We start from the raw sequence: 17,014 nt of genomic DNA, 5'->3' as shown, positions 1-17,014 counted from the left end.
CTTATTATTTAGTTACCTTTTGTTATTTTTAGGAATCGCTTGTACTTTATTTTACTTCTTCTCCTTCTTTTCCTTTTTTTGTTTGTTTTTTGTCTCATTTCAATGTTTCATGCATTTTACACAAGTAGAAATGATAGACAAAACTATGAAAATAAGGCCAAGTTGTAATAAATTCAAGTATCCTGCTGCTTTTACTACCTGTAACTACCTGCTGGAATAATCATTTCCATGAATACTTTCCTCAGCATAAGTAAAAACAAATAATTTAATCAAATTGCTGACAAACTGGTGGTTTGTGTATATCTTTTGGTAAGCACCCAGACAAACCTATTGAGGATATTTATTCTCATCATTTCTATGCTGTATTTGAGAGAATATAATTGTAAAATTGCTCCGTCATAGGGACAGGAAAAACAAGAAAAAAAAGAGTTGGATAAGAGTTGAAAATGCTTGAGTAAACAATCACTTTATACAGCACTTCAAAGACAGAAAAAAAAGATCCCTCTCTGGGGAGGCTGACCCTGAAGATGGAGTGTGGATCTCCCTTTGTCAACATGTCTGAGTACATGTCTGCCTTGGAAACGCTGTACTTCCCCATCTGTTCCAGTACCTGTGAAAGTAACAACAACCTGAGATCTGCTACTGTCACAGCACACAAAGACCAACAAAACAGCCTGGGACACAAGAAGAGCACTTATTGTTCAAAACCTGTTTGGCCAATCTGTGGGGAAAATAACAGTTCATGGTACATCAGATCATAATGAAATGATACTGGGGTGTGAGCATCAGATTGGGTTTCATGGTGTATCAGGTGTGGAAGTGGTAGGACCCAATAGCAGCACAGAACAAGGGAGCAGTTTTAACTGATCTTTATTATATATAGCAAGGTAACAGAACAGGTATCTGGCAGGAGGTGGAGGTGGGCAGGCTGGGCTCACCTAACCCTAATACTCGCCCCCCCTCATAGTCAAGCAGGAGGCTGGCAATGAGGGCCGGAACCTCTTTGAACACCAGCAGAGGTTACGCCCTCTGCTGGTCGGAGGTGAAGATGGGGATGGGACCCCTCTTGATGCCGACGACGGAGGCGAAGACGGGACCCCTCTGGAGGCGTTATTGGGAGTTTTTCTTCTATAGTAGTTCCAATTTAAACTGTTGAAACTGTGGTCTATAAGTGGACTTTATAAAACTTGGCAAAATAAATTTCTACCAACTCAGTTGAGACTCCTTCATACTTGAAGCCTATCAGACTGCATCAGAGTGACACATACAGACTTATTTTCAGTTTTTTTCTGTTCTCAATAGACTAGTATCTCGATCTTATGTTACATTGAAGTTATGTGATGTATACACCTTTACAATGCCAATCACTTTAATAACATAGTTGTGGTCTTTGGAAACTTGGGATTTTGGCAAAATTCAACAGCTCATTCTTTGCATCAACAGTTGGTCTCACCGTCTCCGGGGTGATGTCATTGTGTGACGCCATCCATTTTGTTGCCTTGTCAACCACCAGGATCCCGACCAGAGAGCCAGGCTCTGCCACCTTGACTTTAAGGGTGACTTCATCAGCTGGCCTCCTTGTGGGTTCACTCCAACTCAGAGAGACCTGTCAATCACAGGTCAATCAGTCATATATCATCATGAAATCACACATAAGCAAATACAACTGTTCACTGTCAGACACTATTACATCAGGCAAAGAGGCCACCAGGTTTTCCTCTTCAGCGCTGATATTAAGATGTATTACATGTTGATATCATTCTGTTTGCAGCTTAAAATGTTGTTTAACTGTTCAAAATCTAGCCATCAAAACACCAGCATGACAAAGAATACTGACTGTGTGTTTTTCTAACAGCTGTGCGGATAAATAAACATCTGAAAACTTGAGAGAAGTCGTCGAGTGGCCACTTCTGTCTGCTGAACTTAAGCCAGAATAGAAGGGTTACACTGCTGCACCTTTCTGTACACTCGTGTTACTACCTTGATAACACTGTACTTACAATAGTCAGAATAACAATACCAGGTCAACTAAAATATGAATGTGTCTTTTTTTAAATTAACAAAAGTCAAAACCAATGAAGCCAATAAATCACCTGGTTTTGTAAAGCTTGGGTAATGGGCAGCTTGATTATGTCATTGACAATCTCTCCATTTGGAAGCACACAGTAGACGATGATACAGGCGAGAGGAGCCCAGGTGGTTTCTGGGACCAGCGTTAGATCACCAGAGCTATTCCCAGCAGAAACGATCTGACCTCTGGACTTGACCTGCATGCACAGAAAACAGATGTAAGGTGAAACTGAAACTGATGTTGAAAATTGTTTATATTAAGAAGAGTCACCTTTTCATCATTGCATCATATCCTGTCTTTCCAGCTTAGTAAAAGCTTGATTGCTTTTCAGTTTCTCTTTTACAGTTTTATTATTTTATCCTTAAAGCTGCATTAATTTATTTGTGTTTACTAGTCGGCAGAATGCTCCAAGATAACTTAACAGACACAATTACACTTTGAGTTAGATATTTACAAATTTCATAAAACACAGTACTTTTCCAAATGTAGTTTACAATTTGCTATAAAAGGATGTAAATGACACAACATAAATAGTTTGAAACAGTACAAATAGCAGTGGAAATATAAAATAAAACATCTAAATGAAGTCTAACTAATGTAGAAAAATCGAATTAATCCACAATTACACCTAGAAGTAACTGTAAATTGCATAGGAAGAAACAACTGATATGTAAATTAAATGCAATATATTGTAAATAAATTAAGGCACTTACTATGTAGTGAATCTCAGCCATTGGAAAACTCCTTTCAATGTGCAGCACAAGGGATGAACCAACCTAAAAGAAGAGAAAACAGAATATGGTGAATGGTTATTTCAATTTATGTACGTCACTGATTTCCACAAACCTCATAGACAGGACTTTCTGGCACAGATTGTACTTAGTTTCTTAGGTTCCTCAAGATTACCTCTGGAGGTTCGGAGGGTTTCTGGATCTGTAGATAGGAGTGACTGGGTGACGTGTAGCTTCTATAGAGCTGTAGAGTGTTTTGGCTATCCTCAAATGAAGCCTGAAAACAACATAACAAAGTAGAACATTTAGTGCAGATTCCAAACATTCTTTGGCATCTGCAAGTGAGTGAAGATCCTCTTTTTTTCTTCTACGTAGATCAGTTTCAGATTGCTGACTATTTTAAAAACTCAGTAACATTAACCATTAGGGTATGTTGGTTTCCAGAGCACAAGCTTATATCAGTCATTTTATAAAAATCTCAGTTGGCCTGGGACATCCAGAAATCTGTGAACATGGCATTTGCGTTTTATTTAACTCTATGCAGACGATACATTGCTTTATATTATAATGTATCTCATCAAGATGAAGACCCAAGGCCCACATATAAAACATCAAACATAATCACTGTGTTGAGATGTATTATTATGGTGCACAGCACATTATTATGCTGTTTTTGCAATTGAAAATGACAGTTTTACTACTTTTTTAATTGCAGGGAGAAATGTTTACGTCCTTGTTTGCAATAAAAAAGTACTTGTTTTAAAGTGTTACTTACATCAATAGTGAGTGTGGCAGTGTCATCCATGATCTGGATGGAGAGCGGTATTACCCCATCTGGGGTGAGAGGAAACTCCATGTCTTGGGCTGGTATCCCTTCCGGAGTGGGATCAACAATATCCGAAGAATCTGACGTGTTATGTCTACGTGGGCCCATTTCTTCCATCTGGTCAATTTTCCAATTCCAAGGGCTTTTCTTTTGCTGCACCACTGACACTTTAACAGTCTGTTGTTGATCCTCCAGAGACAACGGCTGATTGTTGTATGTGCATATTTTCAGCTACAAAATGAGGAAACATGCCTTTAGAGTGAATGCTAGAGTGAAGTTTGGAATAGTGTGATTACTAATTGCATGGTCCATTTTTAAATCACCTGTAGTGGCATTTTCTACCTTAAACACTATAAGCTGCATTATATCATATGTGATTTTTTCGAAAATGTTCTCGTCTAACATCCCTGGAGGGCCGATTATATAATTCAAACTGATTTTCTATAACACTGGTAAATTTATTATGTATGTTTATGATTGTAGGAGCTCAGTATTCTGTTAGTTTTTGTATTGGAGGAGTTCATTGAGGTTAATTATCTGCATATTTTTCTGGGTGAAAGCTGATAGCATTTATATGTGCAGTGCTGTTTGTATCAGTTCTGCCTCAAGTGGGTCTTAGGACCATGAATCATGTTATTACATTGAGTTCAAGTGATGGTCAGTAAGTGGGATTTTTTTGGTTTTCTTTTCATGGCAAAGAGTGAAGGAACGTGTTAATCAGCATAGAATTTTATTTGACATTACCTGTTGTTAGTTTGATTATTTATAGTGAACATTGATTTTTTAAAACATCAATGAAATTTGCCTGGGTCAGCGAATATTACATCTGATATACCAACACATCCAAAACAAAAGACATTTTTAAAAGAACATACTAAACATGGTAAATACGTTTTAATAAGAGAGAAGCATTTTTGATGTGCATCAGAATACTTTGTTGACTATAAAATCAAACAATGGAAAACCATCATGAACAAATTAGGGTAAATCTATAAAAGATGTTGCTCGTGTTACCTTGGCATTGAAGTTCAAAGAGGGCCTTAGTTCTTTGGGATAGCCATCAAAGGAAAGTTTATATCTATGTTTTGCCAAAGAAACCGTTGCTGTACTGTTATATGTGAGACCTGGAAGATGAGAAGCATTCATAGTGAAGTCAGAAACACACACATATGTATAATATTCAACCTCCACTGCACTGTACACATTATTTAATTATAATAATATAATTATATTTATAAATTAAATAAGAGAACATAACTTAAAGTCTGATGGCTGACTAGCGTCCCTCAGAGGCTGCAGTGTTCATTACACCCCGCAGTAGGACATTTTGGAGAGAAATATCATACTGATCTTTTAACTATTCTTACAGCCTTAACAGTAGCGCTAAAATTGTTAAGTTTATCCAGATGGTGGCGTTACAGAAAAGGTCATAGGGTCATTAAAATCAAAGAATGTGAGCAGTAGATTTAAGTGCAATCTGCCTGTTAGATTCACAAATTCCTTGTGCACACATGGAAATCAGGGCCAAGAGGAAAAATCAATTGTTACAATTTATTACCTGGAAACCATGAATATCTGCAATAAATTTCATAGCAGTCTGGCCAATAGTTGTCCAGACATCACTGTCTTTAAGCTCTTAAATTATTTGGATTTTTTTCAATATTGTATTTATTCAGTTAAATGTTCAGTTATATTTTCTGTAAACTGCATTTATTGTTTCCAAGCTTTTTCCAACCTGCCAGGAATACAGTTCAATTTGCGAAATAATGAATTCTTGTTAATTAAAGTTATGGCCAAAAAAACCCCAACAACAACAACTTTAATATCAATATACTGAAGCTAAAAAGTACTACAACCGGCCTATAAAATATCCACCAAATGTTCTTTTTAGTATTGTAGAATGTAAACAGTGTCTTCTATGGTAGTTACAGCCTTGGATAAAGCAAGCCCATAATATGAATTACAGTGGTTAATAAACTCTAATTGTCAACCATAAATCTACTTTATTGTGGAACAAATAATGTGCTGGACTACTTTTATATTCATCAATACAAAGGCCAATAAATACGTGTAGCCAGGAGCTGATGCTATGAAGATAAAAACTGATTACCTGTTAGATGTTCAGTCACATGAACCACAATCGTTAGAAATTCACCATCCATGAGTTCATCATCATAGAAGACCATGTCTAGAGCTCTTTTGGTCATTGGATGATAGTTGGGAATGTCAAACATGAAGTCTGCTGTGCCGTCAATCTAAATCAAAGCAACACTAATGTCATTAATGTGTTTCACCAACAGTACAAAAAGTAACTTATCTGTACTGATTTAAAATGTAACCAGATATAAACAGCACATATTTTGCACTTGCACTTGATAAATTACTACTAAACTTATACACATACTACATAACATGATAAAGCCAAATGCAGTTGTTCTTTAGTTTATCTAGTGAATATAAATCTCTAGATAATGTGTATACATCCATGTTACCTGAATTAATTTTGGTGTTAAATAATGATCATATAATAATTAATATATGTGTCTGTTTGCCTCCAAATGAGAAGCTTTAACTGGGTCTACACACCTCTTTGTTTTCATCGTAAGCCTCTTCAATACCATGAAAACGATGCAGAAACGTTATATTCATGAGTCCCTGAACAGGTTTCCCATACATGTACCTGAGGTTGAAAACACAATAATTCTAAATGATCCTCTAATTTACTTCACAAGAGTATTATTACACAAACATGCAAAAGAAATAATTGGAATTGCATTGTATATGTAACAAAGTGTGTGTGAAAAGCAGTATGTTAATGAAAAAATAGGTCCTCACTTTGCTTTTACGGAGCCCCACAAAGTGTCTTCATGGTAAATGACATCCGGAGCTTCAATCACAACCTCAAACTTCGGCAGAACTGCAAACAAACATACAAAGCATCGATTTTAGAGCTGCAGCACCGAAGTTCTTTTAGAAATTTACAGTGTATTACAGAGTCAAGAGGTCGTGATGTGTAGCAAAACAGAACCGCGTTCCTGCACATGCTCAGTGGTGTCTGCTTTACACAGAACAACTCTCCTGAGACTGAAAACACGATCACTGTTATTAGTCATTGGAACCATTTCTAATCAAACTAAAATGACCAAAGTCATAATGAAGGAACATATCATCCAGTGCAGCTGTGTGACTCATTGATGTGTTTTCAATAGTTTTTGAGCAATAACAGAGGTCTACAGCACAGAGGAATAAGATATCAGGCTTTGGATAAACAGACAATACTGTAAGTAGGATACGTCCATTGTTGGTTTGGCTATGCATAAGATTTATTGACACTAAGAAAAATATGAAAAATTACTGGCCTATCCTTTAAATGTTGATATTTTCAAATTATGTTTACAAGCATGAAAGAAAAGCTTATTTCTACATACAAGTATTTGGCTTTCATTGCATAAATAAAAAATGAATAAAAGTCATAGAAAACATACATACCATAATGTGCCACATTGAAATGTTTCCTACTGGAGGAGCCCTGTAAAGCAACAACAAAGCCCGTTAATTAAGGTAATAAAATGATTAGTTCCTCTAGTGCTAAGAATCTAAAATAGAAAAGTAGTCCTTTAATTTTGAATGCGCCCAACACTTTTGTTTTCTGGTTTATTTGAAGAATTACAACCACAAGGGGACAGTAGTATCACTGTACATGTTGCTATTGTTTACTCTTGTTCATGGCAAACAAAAATGAACTCTATTTCTATAATATTTCTAATAAATTGTTATTACATCCAAAAACTGACTCAAGAGCCACACATCCCTGTTAGATGTGATGATGCAGCCTTATTGTATGAAATGCCATTAAAAAAAATCAACAAAGCTGTGCATTTCATTTCATGTCAAGCAAAATCATGATTTACTTTCAGGTTTCTGAATGCCAGCTTGAGTGAATTCCAGTGAAGTCTCAAGTCAGGTTGAGTCTTTCAGCAAAGAACAAACTGAGTTGGAAATCATAAATTTGACATCTGACTTGAGGCCAAGTTTCAAACCTGCAGTGCTGATAGAGAATAAGCCATCTGTTTTCCTTGGATGAACTCCTCTTGAAACAAATGTAGTGTGTAATGTGTTTCAAACACTTGAGATAAAGACACGAAAATGTCTTTATCTCAACAATGAAGTTAGTTTAGTTCAATAATCTGTTACAGTATATCACTTACATGTTGTAATGATAGTTTATCCAACTTTCATCCAAGTTCCATCTAAGAAACCTGCAGTTTCATTTATACAGTCCTTATAAAAGCCTTGTAAGGTGCACTTAGTGGACTGAGTGACACGTTGCATACTTACATTGACTGTAGCAAGAATGGTCCATTCACCCAGAGGAGGGTTTTCAGACAGCTGAAACTCTTTGGACACGACTCCAAGGATGCCATCCAGAGACAACCACTGTCTGACCAGGTTTCCCCTCGGATCCTGGATCAGGGAGAGAGATTGTCATCTTCCACCTGCCGTTAGCCATGAACATGATCAAAGTTCGATGATTGGAAATTTCTTGACAAAATAAACCCTTTTTGACCACATCTTCCAGGTACTTTGGAACCAGTGGAACTAATCTTAGAAAACATAAATCCTTGTTGTGCAATCCTGTTCCCATTTCTACTGCATCTGAGAAACCAGGTAGATCAACAAAAACTGAAGCACAGTCTTGGTAGTCAGACTGTAAATTGTAAGTTAAAACAGTCGTTTAAAGAAAACAAGACAGAAACAACACCTTCCCAAATTCCGTCAATACTTGGACTGACTGCTAATGAAGATATTTGATTATTGATACCCTGAAATATAAGGAAACATTTATCTAAATTGTTTGAAAAGTATAAAAGGTTTCCTGAATGCAGCCTGATGTCAGACTCACGTTGATGACAATGTCCACCGGGCTGACGTAGGGTTTCCCATCGGGGTGAATGGACACCGCTCTGATTTTCACCAGCTGTCCAGGTAAATAGTTCAGCTTGTCTGTCTGGATGAAGGTAGAGAGGCCTTTGGGGTTGAAGTACAGCCGCGTTGAGTTGGAGAAAACCTTAATGCTACCCATGTGACCTTTGACCTCCAGGCTGTAGGGTTTCCTGTAGCTTGACTTGCCTTCGTGGATCTGCAGGGGAAGGACATAAAGACTAATGACAAAGGAATTTAAACTGTGAATACATTTTGGACTTACTCCACTAATCATTGTTGTCTAACCCTAACCCTAACCACCGGGAATCCTCCCGATTCCCCTGATTCCCAACCCTGGCATTGCTTACAGGTGGCAAAGTCAGCATCTTAGTTGAACCTTTAAAACAGAGAATTTGTCATATCAGTGTTGAATCATTTTAAATCAGAAGACAATCTTTTGTTGATGTAAAAAAAAAAAACACAAAAGGGGTTTTACCTCCTTCCACTGCAGCAGAGGCAGAGGACACGATCTGCTTGTCATGAACAATGTGAGCAGACACGGTGACCGGAGAGGCGGTCAGGATGGTGACCGATAGTGATGTTGGGACTCCAGGTCGAAGATTTATGGGAGCCAGCAGCAGGTAGGAGGGCTGAGGGTCGGGACTGAAAGACCAAACCAGCATGGAGGGTTAAACATGAGGAGGAAAACTAGAATCTGTGGCTGTAAAACATTAACAACTACTTTCTACCCAATAATTACTGTAGTCTCTATGATGTTACAGTGGACGTTCTATCTATCTATCTATCTATCTATCTATCTATCTATCTATCTATCTATCTATCTATCTATCTATCTATCTATCTATCTATCTATCTATCTATCTATCTATCTATCTATCTATCTATCTATCTATCTATCTATCTATCTATCTATCTATCTATCTATCTATCTATCTGTCTGTCTGTCTGTCTGTCTGTCTATCTATCTATTTTGCTTTGACAACTTATTTTTCAATGCTGTGAGCATCACAAAATCAAGTTCGTTCACCTCCATTGTGTTGAGGTGGAGGTAGAAATCTTAGGACACAGATATATCAAAGAGGTAAGTTAAGAAACACGTGCTTTTGTAAGTTGAGTGAACTGACCCTTTAGGGAAAATAGCAGGTGTTCAGCAAGAAAAGAGAGAAAAGACATGGATGAGTCTGGTGGTGATATTCTATAGTTTTCTTATTGTCAACAAATCCCTTGAAAAACCAAGCTTAGTATAAAAAATAGTCCCCTATTTCTTCATGTGTGCTTGTTATAGCATGTAGGGGCCAGATAATTTAGGAAATAACTGAGACTTTTTTAAACATGAAGCTATATTTGTAGTCTTCAGTAGGAATTAGCTTTGAGCTAAAAGCCACAGACAGAGTCAGGAAATCAGAAAGTATTGACAGATGGATTAACACACAAAAAGGAAATTCAAAGCACATTATATAAGTGAAAACGCTAAAAATGCAATAAAAATATTAAAATATTGTGTTAATTTTATATTTAACCCATACTTTGTATGTTAAACAAACATCACAAAGATATTAGAGGACGTTAAAATCACAAATGAGCCTCAATTTTAATAATAATTGATTCTCATACAGACAGTCTGATGAGTTTCCCGGCTCTACCTGCACCTGTGTGGTTACCTGTGTGTGGTGTTCTGGGCGGCGGTGAGAACCATCAGGACGAAGAGTCCCCACACCTGGAGACGCTCCATTTGCGTGAATGAACCTCACTGCACAGATTTGCGCTCAGAGCTGGAGGCAGGTGATGTCAGCGGCGGTCTTCATATCTGCAGACAGTGACCACACCTCTTCATACAATATCACCTGATTGACTGAGCCAGTGTCAGTTTACCTGGTTTCTCCCCTCAGGGAGGCTTCAGTTAGGAGCTGAGATGGGTGTTTCCATAATGAGGATATTTACACTGCTATCACAGATGTTCCTCCCAAAGAAAAACAGATTCATGATTTCTAAACAGTCTTTCTTTATTAGTTAGGTCTTTATTAGGTAAGTGTCATTAATGCTGAGATGGCTCACAACTCCTACATGGAGCTGGAAAAGGATGTTAAAAGTTTCATGAAAACTGCAGCTGGCCATTGGTGGAAAGCAACTAAGTACATTCACTCAAGTACAATTTTGAGGTACTTGTACTTTGCTTGAGTATTTCCATTTGATGCTACTTTCTACATTTCAGAGGGAAATATTGTACTTTCTACTCCACTACATTTATTTGACATCTTTAGTTACTTTTCAGATGAAGGTTTGACACAATGGATAATATAACAAGCTTTTAAAATACAACACATTGTTAAAGATGAAACCAAAAAGCAGTGTGTAGTCGGGCTCACATTTCAGATGTCTATGAGTTGTTAACAGCTCCACCAAATAATGAATTTTCCCTTTAAACTCACAACCCAGAATTGAAAGATTAAAGAAAAAGTAAGATAAGGAAAATCCTCTCTTTGGTTGAAGTGGTCAGAACAAGTAGAAACACTGTACTATACAAGAAGAACAAGGAGTCCTGCAGCAGATGGTTTGGCCTCCACACAGCCCTGATCTCAACATCATGGCGTCAGTCTGAAGGGACAGAAACAGCTGAGACGCCGAAATCCACAGAAGAAGAACTGTGGCGACTTCTTCAAGATGCAGGAACGACCGACCTGCCGAGTACCTGAAAAACTGTATACAAGTGTACTGAGGAGAACTGCAGCTGTTTTACAAAGCTGCTCACACCAAATATTGATTTTTAACTCTTAAAAAAAAAAAGCATCCTCACTTTACTTCCAGTGCTGAAAACTTTTGCAGAGCACTGTAAACAGATGATTGTTTTGCATGTGTTATATCATTCACTTTAAACCCTGTAAACACTAAATTACATTACTGCTTATCATTTTCCAAAACATGCCATACAGATTTGGATTGATTACCTACCCTTAGCTGCAACATCTGATGTTAGTTATTTTCTATTAGAATAAAATAATAATGGTCCTTTGTTTAAAAAGCAAAAAAACAAACAACCAACAACCTCAAATTGGCTACGTCCAGTGTTTATTCTGTTTTCAGCCGTCATTGAAAGATTAAATCTCAACTGTAATTTAGACATTTCCAGAAAAAAAGGAGGTGCTGTTCATTATTTCAACAGCAGATGGTGATGACAAACATGTATGTTTTTAAGTCCACTGAGCTGTGGAGAAAAGACTGTACTGCACTTTTCTTCTAAAAATGACAAAAAAAGGAAAAATAGTATATGTACTATACACAATTTACAAAATCGTATACATTCTGGGTATATATAACAAATACAGAGAAAAGTAAATGTAAAAGAAAATGTACAAATTATGACTAGAAATTAACACTGGGGGTTAGTAGCAGCATAAGGGTGAAATAAAATAAAATAGATAAATTACATTAAAATAAAATAAATAAAATAGAGTGTATCAGTGTAAGGGTGAAAATAATAAATAAAATAAAATAAAACAGTGGAAATAAAGTAGCAACAAAAGGATGAAAGTGATAAAATAAAATAAAATAAAATAAACTCAAACAGTGGAAAAAACAATGGAAAAAAAGAAGTGTCGTAAGGGTGAACATGATTAAATAGATAAAATAAAATAAATACTATATACAATAAATGCGTAAATTCCTTATATAAGATAAGATAAGAAGCTTTATTGTCATTGCACAGAAAGATACAATGAAATTTCGTTTCGCAGCAATCCTTGTAGCATCTACAGTATCAGTGTAAATATAAATAAATATGTATTAAAATAAAATAACAATCTAAAAATATTTATTAAACTCAAGTAACAATGTAAAGTTAAAGTGCATATGTTAGGCCTACATACATGTGTGCAAAGTTACTGGTTTTTACATAGAAAAGTTGAATATATTCACAAATGGGCAATGCATGCACTGCTCTGCACAATATATGCATGTTAACCTCCGTGTCAACAGAGGGAGCCACTCTTTATTTTTCCTCCTCTTTAAAACAACCTGACTGGTCTTTTTTCTGTCCGAGGTGAAAGAACCACACACAGCAGCAGAGCTAAAATGACAACGTTAAGACCTTTTACCTGCGATGATCTCTTTAAATTCAACAATATGTGAGTGAAATCTTGTCAGTTTCTTACCAGCCGAGGTGTGTTTATTGTAATTACACAGATGTCTGGTGTTTATTTGGTAAATATATCAGTATATTCTTGTGTTTTTGGGGAGGCAGCAGCAGTGTTAGCTCCCAGACTCCTGCACCGTTCCCTGCTGCACAAAACTCCATTCAATAATCTGCTAATTTAACACTCCCTCCTTATTATATGCAGAAATACACACTTATTATCATGTTATTTGAATTATTATGGATAAATAGACTCTCTTGGACAAATCGGCATTAATTTAATTTGTTAAAGTAGCTGTAGATTTAGTATAAATTGGAGTTTGTTCACTGTTAGTAAGCAAGGTTTCACACCTCAGTGGTTGTTAGAGAGGGATGCTATTGAGCTGGTAATGTGTCATTTTATATAAATATTATTATGTTTGGTTTGATATGAATAAGCCGAATTTACCATAAGATCATATCATAGTAAATGCATATGATTTTATTAGTTTTTTATTGATGTAAATGCTAAAAAATAAGGTTAAACAGTGAAGTTGAAGATTATTCTATTGAGTTTGGTTGGTGTGTTTCTTCTTCAAATGTGACTTTCGTAGAGGGTTTATTTGTGCAGGAGTCTTTATGCAGATTAATAATAATTGTTTTTTTTTCTCAACAGCAATTTGGACCCTTTGACAGAAACTGTATCCTTCATTTTCACCTGTATTTAACAGTTAGCCACATTAGCTTAGCTTCATCTGTCATTACACCTGCCTGTTGTTGTCATGCTGTAAATAACACTGACAGATCTCACATGGTTTGTTTCTCTGGATCTGGCATATTTCTGATTATGATATTTAATATACACTCAAGTAGGGCTAACTTAGGCATTATGTCAATATTTTGCAGTTTGTGCTCCTCTTAACTTTAGATGCCTTTGCAGAGAGGGGTCTCTAGCATTTTATTTACTCTCACTGATATAACATGAGGGGAGACAACATATCTGAGTGTTTCATATGCATCAGTAGTCTGTAGTTGTCTTTAACATTTGTCCTCCAGTATGGGATCCCCTTTTATCTCCAGTACCTGGCTCACTGGCCCGAGTACTTCATCGTTGCCGAGGCTCCTGGAGGTGAACTGATGGGCTACAGTAAGTTCCTCTGCTCGCTTATATTTTAGTATTTAGTTGACTAGGATGATTAAAAAAAGAGTTTCCTGCTCTTATACTACACAATACATGATTAGCATTTTCCTCCAAGCATAACATTTTAAATTTGAGAATGTTTAGTTACGTTTTTTACTATAAAAATAAGCTCAAAGTGTGCTTATATTTTTAAATCAGTTTGTTACATATATGATGCACTTTAGTCTGAAAAGTCCTCAAGTGTAATTACATGTTGATAGGTTATGTGAACCAACTTTTTTTTCTTTATAATTGGGTTTTCATAACTTTTTTTTATTTTAAAAAGACTCTTTATTTATTTAATTTTGATTTAATAAGGCAGTACATAGACGTAGCCATGACAACAGACCATAAAGGCCATATATATAATAATAAGGAACTAGGAAGAACAACAGCAGTAAAAGTCAATATTAAATGTTGTGTTAGCAACATATTAGTTTCAGACAGCTATAATAATGGATAACTTGGTTAGCAACAAATTTATTGCAGGAAAGTCAAAATGAACACAAACACAAAGTAACTCCAGTAAATGAAATATCTACACTAAAATAAAAAAGATAATAAATGGATAAATAAGATGCTACTTCCGAGACTTAACACTTTTTCCAGTGTTGTGAGATGATTTTAAAAATATATAGTTTGTTGTAGATTTTTTTGGTCAAAGATCTAATGAAAGTATTAATGGGAGTGATGGGAGTTCCATTCTGTTGTTAAGCTGCTGTTGCTATGGAACCGCCCCGGTAGCAGTTGCTACTAGCAACGTAATGTCCAGTATTCTGACCTCACTGTTTGTTTGGTTCCATTTGTCTCTTTAATGTCTCACAGCTGACATGAAGACAAAATAACAACAACAACAGCAACTTTTAATATTTATTGAAGCAGGATTATCACTGTGAGAACTGTCTTTTAGTTTAGTGAAGTTTGGACGAGCTTGATGTCTGTCTCTTTAGCACCATCTAGTGGTCGGCTGATATAATGACATCTTAATGATCAATCTCTGAGTGAGTCTGTAGCTTTAAAACATTAAATTTGTGTTTATTTCATTCAGTTAATTAGACCCTTCAGATTGCTCATTAAAAAGCTTTGTGATAGCTGCAAGTAGACATAAAAATACTCAATTCTTCCATTAAAAAAGGTTCAATTACCTGATAAATTGCTTTAAATATGCTACGTCTCCCTCACTGAAAAATACATTTAAATTAAAAAAATTATGTATAACTAATATCCTAGAAAGGAATGAACAGGGTTTCAGATTTGAAGGGTGCTTTACTTTTGTTATTGACCCTACAGTTAAGAGCCACACATTTCACTTCTTCTTCACCCTGCCTTCAACACAACAACAACAACACAGTAAATCTTGTTTTTCTGTCTGAGCTCACGGCTGACTCGTTGCTTTCTTGCAGTCATGGGGAAGGCAGAGGGATCCGTGGCTCGGGAGGAGTGGCACGGTCACGTCACCGCTCTGTCCGTCGCCCCGGAGTTCAGAAGACTCGGACTCGCTGCCAAACTCATGGAGATGCTGGAGGAGATCTCAGAGAGGTCTGTACCGTCACACCACTTCTAATCATTAATTATCGATTCATTTACAGATTATTTTGAAAATTGGAAAAAAACTGTTTCAGAGAACCTACACTGACGTCTTCAACTTGCTTCTTGTGTCTGACTCAGTCAAAAACCATAAAATATTAAATGTACCCATATATGTAAAAAAACCCAAAAAAAAACAGAATTCTCCCATTTGAGAAGCTTGAAGCATAAAACATTTGGCTTTTTTGCTTGACCGAAAGTATTTGCTGCTTAATCTTATTTCAATCAAATAATTGACTAACAGTCTATCTGAATTTTAGGTGTGCCTCGACAATAATGTAAATTTTATGATAGAAATAAAAATTAGACAAATGTTATATTGTTAGTGGGTTAGGGTTGATTTGTGTTTGAAAAAAAGCTCAAATTCAGAATTTAAAGTCAAACTCTGAAGGTAAATACTGTATCAAAAAATATATTCACTAAACTTTTAAGCAAAAGTTACATTTTTATTTATCTGTACACATATTTTTTAATTTACTGTTGGTTTTCATTGAGGTTTGATTCATGAAAAACTCCAAAATCCATAATATCTGATTAATATCACTCTAAAAAGTATTTGTGAATGTTGCTTGATCACACAGTAAACATGTTATTCTCACACAAAAAAGCACATTTTCAGACGTTAATACATATTTTTCTTTTTTCATCCCCCATTGTAAAACCTTGTAAGTATTTTTCCGAGGCTTAAAATCAACTAAGCCTGTAGATAATCTTAGTTTTTATGTTTCTATTCTGTTACCAGATGTTCATGATAACTTATATAGCTGCTGTTTTTAATGCTGTCTGTCTTGTCTTTGTCGTTTAGGAAGGGCGGCTTCTTCGTGGATCTCTTTGTGCGAGTATCGAACCAGGTGGCGGTGAACATGTACAAACGTCTTGGCTACAGCGTCTACAGGACGGTTATAGAGTATTACTCCGCTAGCAACGGAGAACCGGATGAAGACGCTTACGGTAAGACGAGTTCTCAACACTGACTCCAGACCCTCCGAGGGTTAAAAACACTGCATCACACATCATCTGCTGCTGGTTTATTAGAGGTTCACAAAAACAGCCGACAGAACATCGGGGTTGCAGCTTTTATTAAAAACAACGGAACACACTGCTTTCAGATATCAGAGAAGCCAGTTCACTAAATATTTTTAAAGAAAGAAAATATCTCTTCGCTTTAGCTTTTAATCAGCTCCTCTATCAGTCACTACTGCACTTCTTGTAATAGTTGCATTTCACGTCGTTTTTAAACTATTTTTTAAGCTACTTTGTACTGTTTTTATTGTTATTTTATTCTTATATTAATTTTTATTTCTTTTTTTTTTTAACATTGTTTTATGTTCCTTTTGAGTGAAGCACTGAGCTGCATTTGCCATACAAATAGTTATTAATATTTTGTGTTTTTCGTCCTGCAGACATGAGGAAAGCTCTGTCCAGAGACACAGAGAAGAAGTCCATCATCCCGCTGCCACATCCAGTCCGACCAGAAGACATCGAATAACAGTAGACTGTGGCTCTCTGACACTCCCGCTCCTTTTTATTCCACGACAAATAAAACCCGATGTGAAATATGTGTAAT

The 17,014-nt window shown here is 36.2% G+C and overlaps 2 protein-coding genes across 2 annotated transcripts in view; one reads left to right on the top strand and one right to left on the bottom strand.

The window, feature by feature from the left end:
* Positions 1-10,304, bottom strand: part of cd109 (CD109 molecule) — a 32,074-nt gene extending 21,770 nt beyond the window's left edge. The window contains exons 1-18 of the mRNA XM_062437767.1: positions 10,234-10,304; positions 9,048-9,214; positions 8,920-8,948; positions 8,532-8,768; positions 7,967-8,092; positions 7,118-7,157; positions 6,464-6,545; positions 6,215-6,308; positions 5,739-5,883; positions 4,643-4,752; positions 3,578-3,859; positions 2,978-3,079; positions 2,785-2,847; positions 2,094-2,267; positions 1,454-1,606; positions 1,025-1,101; positions 709-721; positions 521-610 (exon numbers count right to left, since the gene is read on the bottom strand). Of these exons, the coding sequence (XP_062293751.1) occupies positions 521-610; positions 709-721; positions 1,025-1,101; positions 1,454-1,606; positions 2,094-2,267; positions 2,785-2,847; positions 2,978-3,079; positions 3,578-3,859; positions 4,643-4,752; positions 5,739-5,883; positions 6,215-6,308; positions 6,464-6,545; positions 7,118-7,157; positions 7,967-8,092; positions 8,532-8,768; positions 8,920-8,948; positions 9,048-9,214; positions 10,234-10,304 (2,055 nt within the window). The remainder of the gene's footprint in view (positions 1-520; positions 611-708; positions 722-1,024; positions 1,102-1,453; positions 1,607-2,093; positions 2,268-2,784; positions 2,848-2,977; positions 3,080-3,577; positions 3,860-4,642; positions 4,753-5,738; positions 5,884-6,214; positions 6,309-6,463; positions 6,546-7,117; positions 7,158-7,966; positions 8,093-8,531; positions 8,769-8,919; positions 8,949-9,047; positions 9,215-10,233) is intronic.
* Positions 10,305-12,598: 2,294 nt separating this feature from the next.
* Positions 12,599-16,992, top strand: naa20 (N-alpha-acetyltransferase 20, NatB catalytic subunit). The gene is made up of 6 exons (XM_062437459.1): positions 12,599-12,693; positions 13,357-13,381; positions 13,737-13,827; positions 15,264-15,399; positions 16,253-16,398; positions 16,851-16,992. Exons 1-6 carry the CDS (start codon positions 12,641-12,643, stop codon positions 16,934-16,936), a joined length of 537 nt encoding a protein of 178 aa, XP_062293443.1. The 5' UTR covers positions 12,599-12,640; the 3' UTR covers positions 16,937-16,992.
* The last annotated feature ends 22 nt before the right edge of the window (positions 16,993-17,014 follow it).

Source organism: Scomber scombrus, chromosome 17 (genome assembly GCF_963691925.1).
Source record: "Scomber scombrus chromosome 17, fScoSco1.1, whole genome shotgun sequence".
Taxonomy (NCBI): domain Eukaryota; kingdom Metazoa; phylum Chordata; class Actinopteri; order Scombriformes; family Scombridae; genus Scomber; species Scomber scombrus.
The sequence above is the reverse complement of the archived record's forward strand: the minus strand, read 5'-3'. Positions and strand labels throughout refer to the sequence as shown.

Excerpts from the sequence above, each read along its gene's own strand:
- naa20 (XM_062437459.1), top strand. The coding sequence starts at position 12,641 with ATGACAACGTTAAGACCTTTTACCTGCGATGATCTCTTTAAATTCAAC. Across the intron at positions 12,694-13,356 it reads CTCTTTAAATTCAACAATAT|CAATTTGGACCCTTTGACAG; the intron begins GTGAGTGAAATC and ends TTTTCTCAACAG. Across the intron at positions 15,400-16,252 it reads CTGGAGGAGATCTCAGAGAG|GAAGGGCGGCTTCTTCGTGG; the intron begins GTCTGTACCGTC and ends TTTGTCGTTTAG.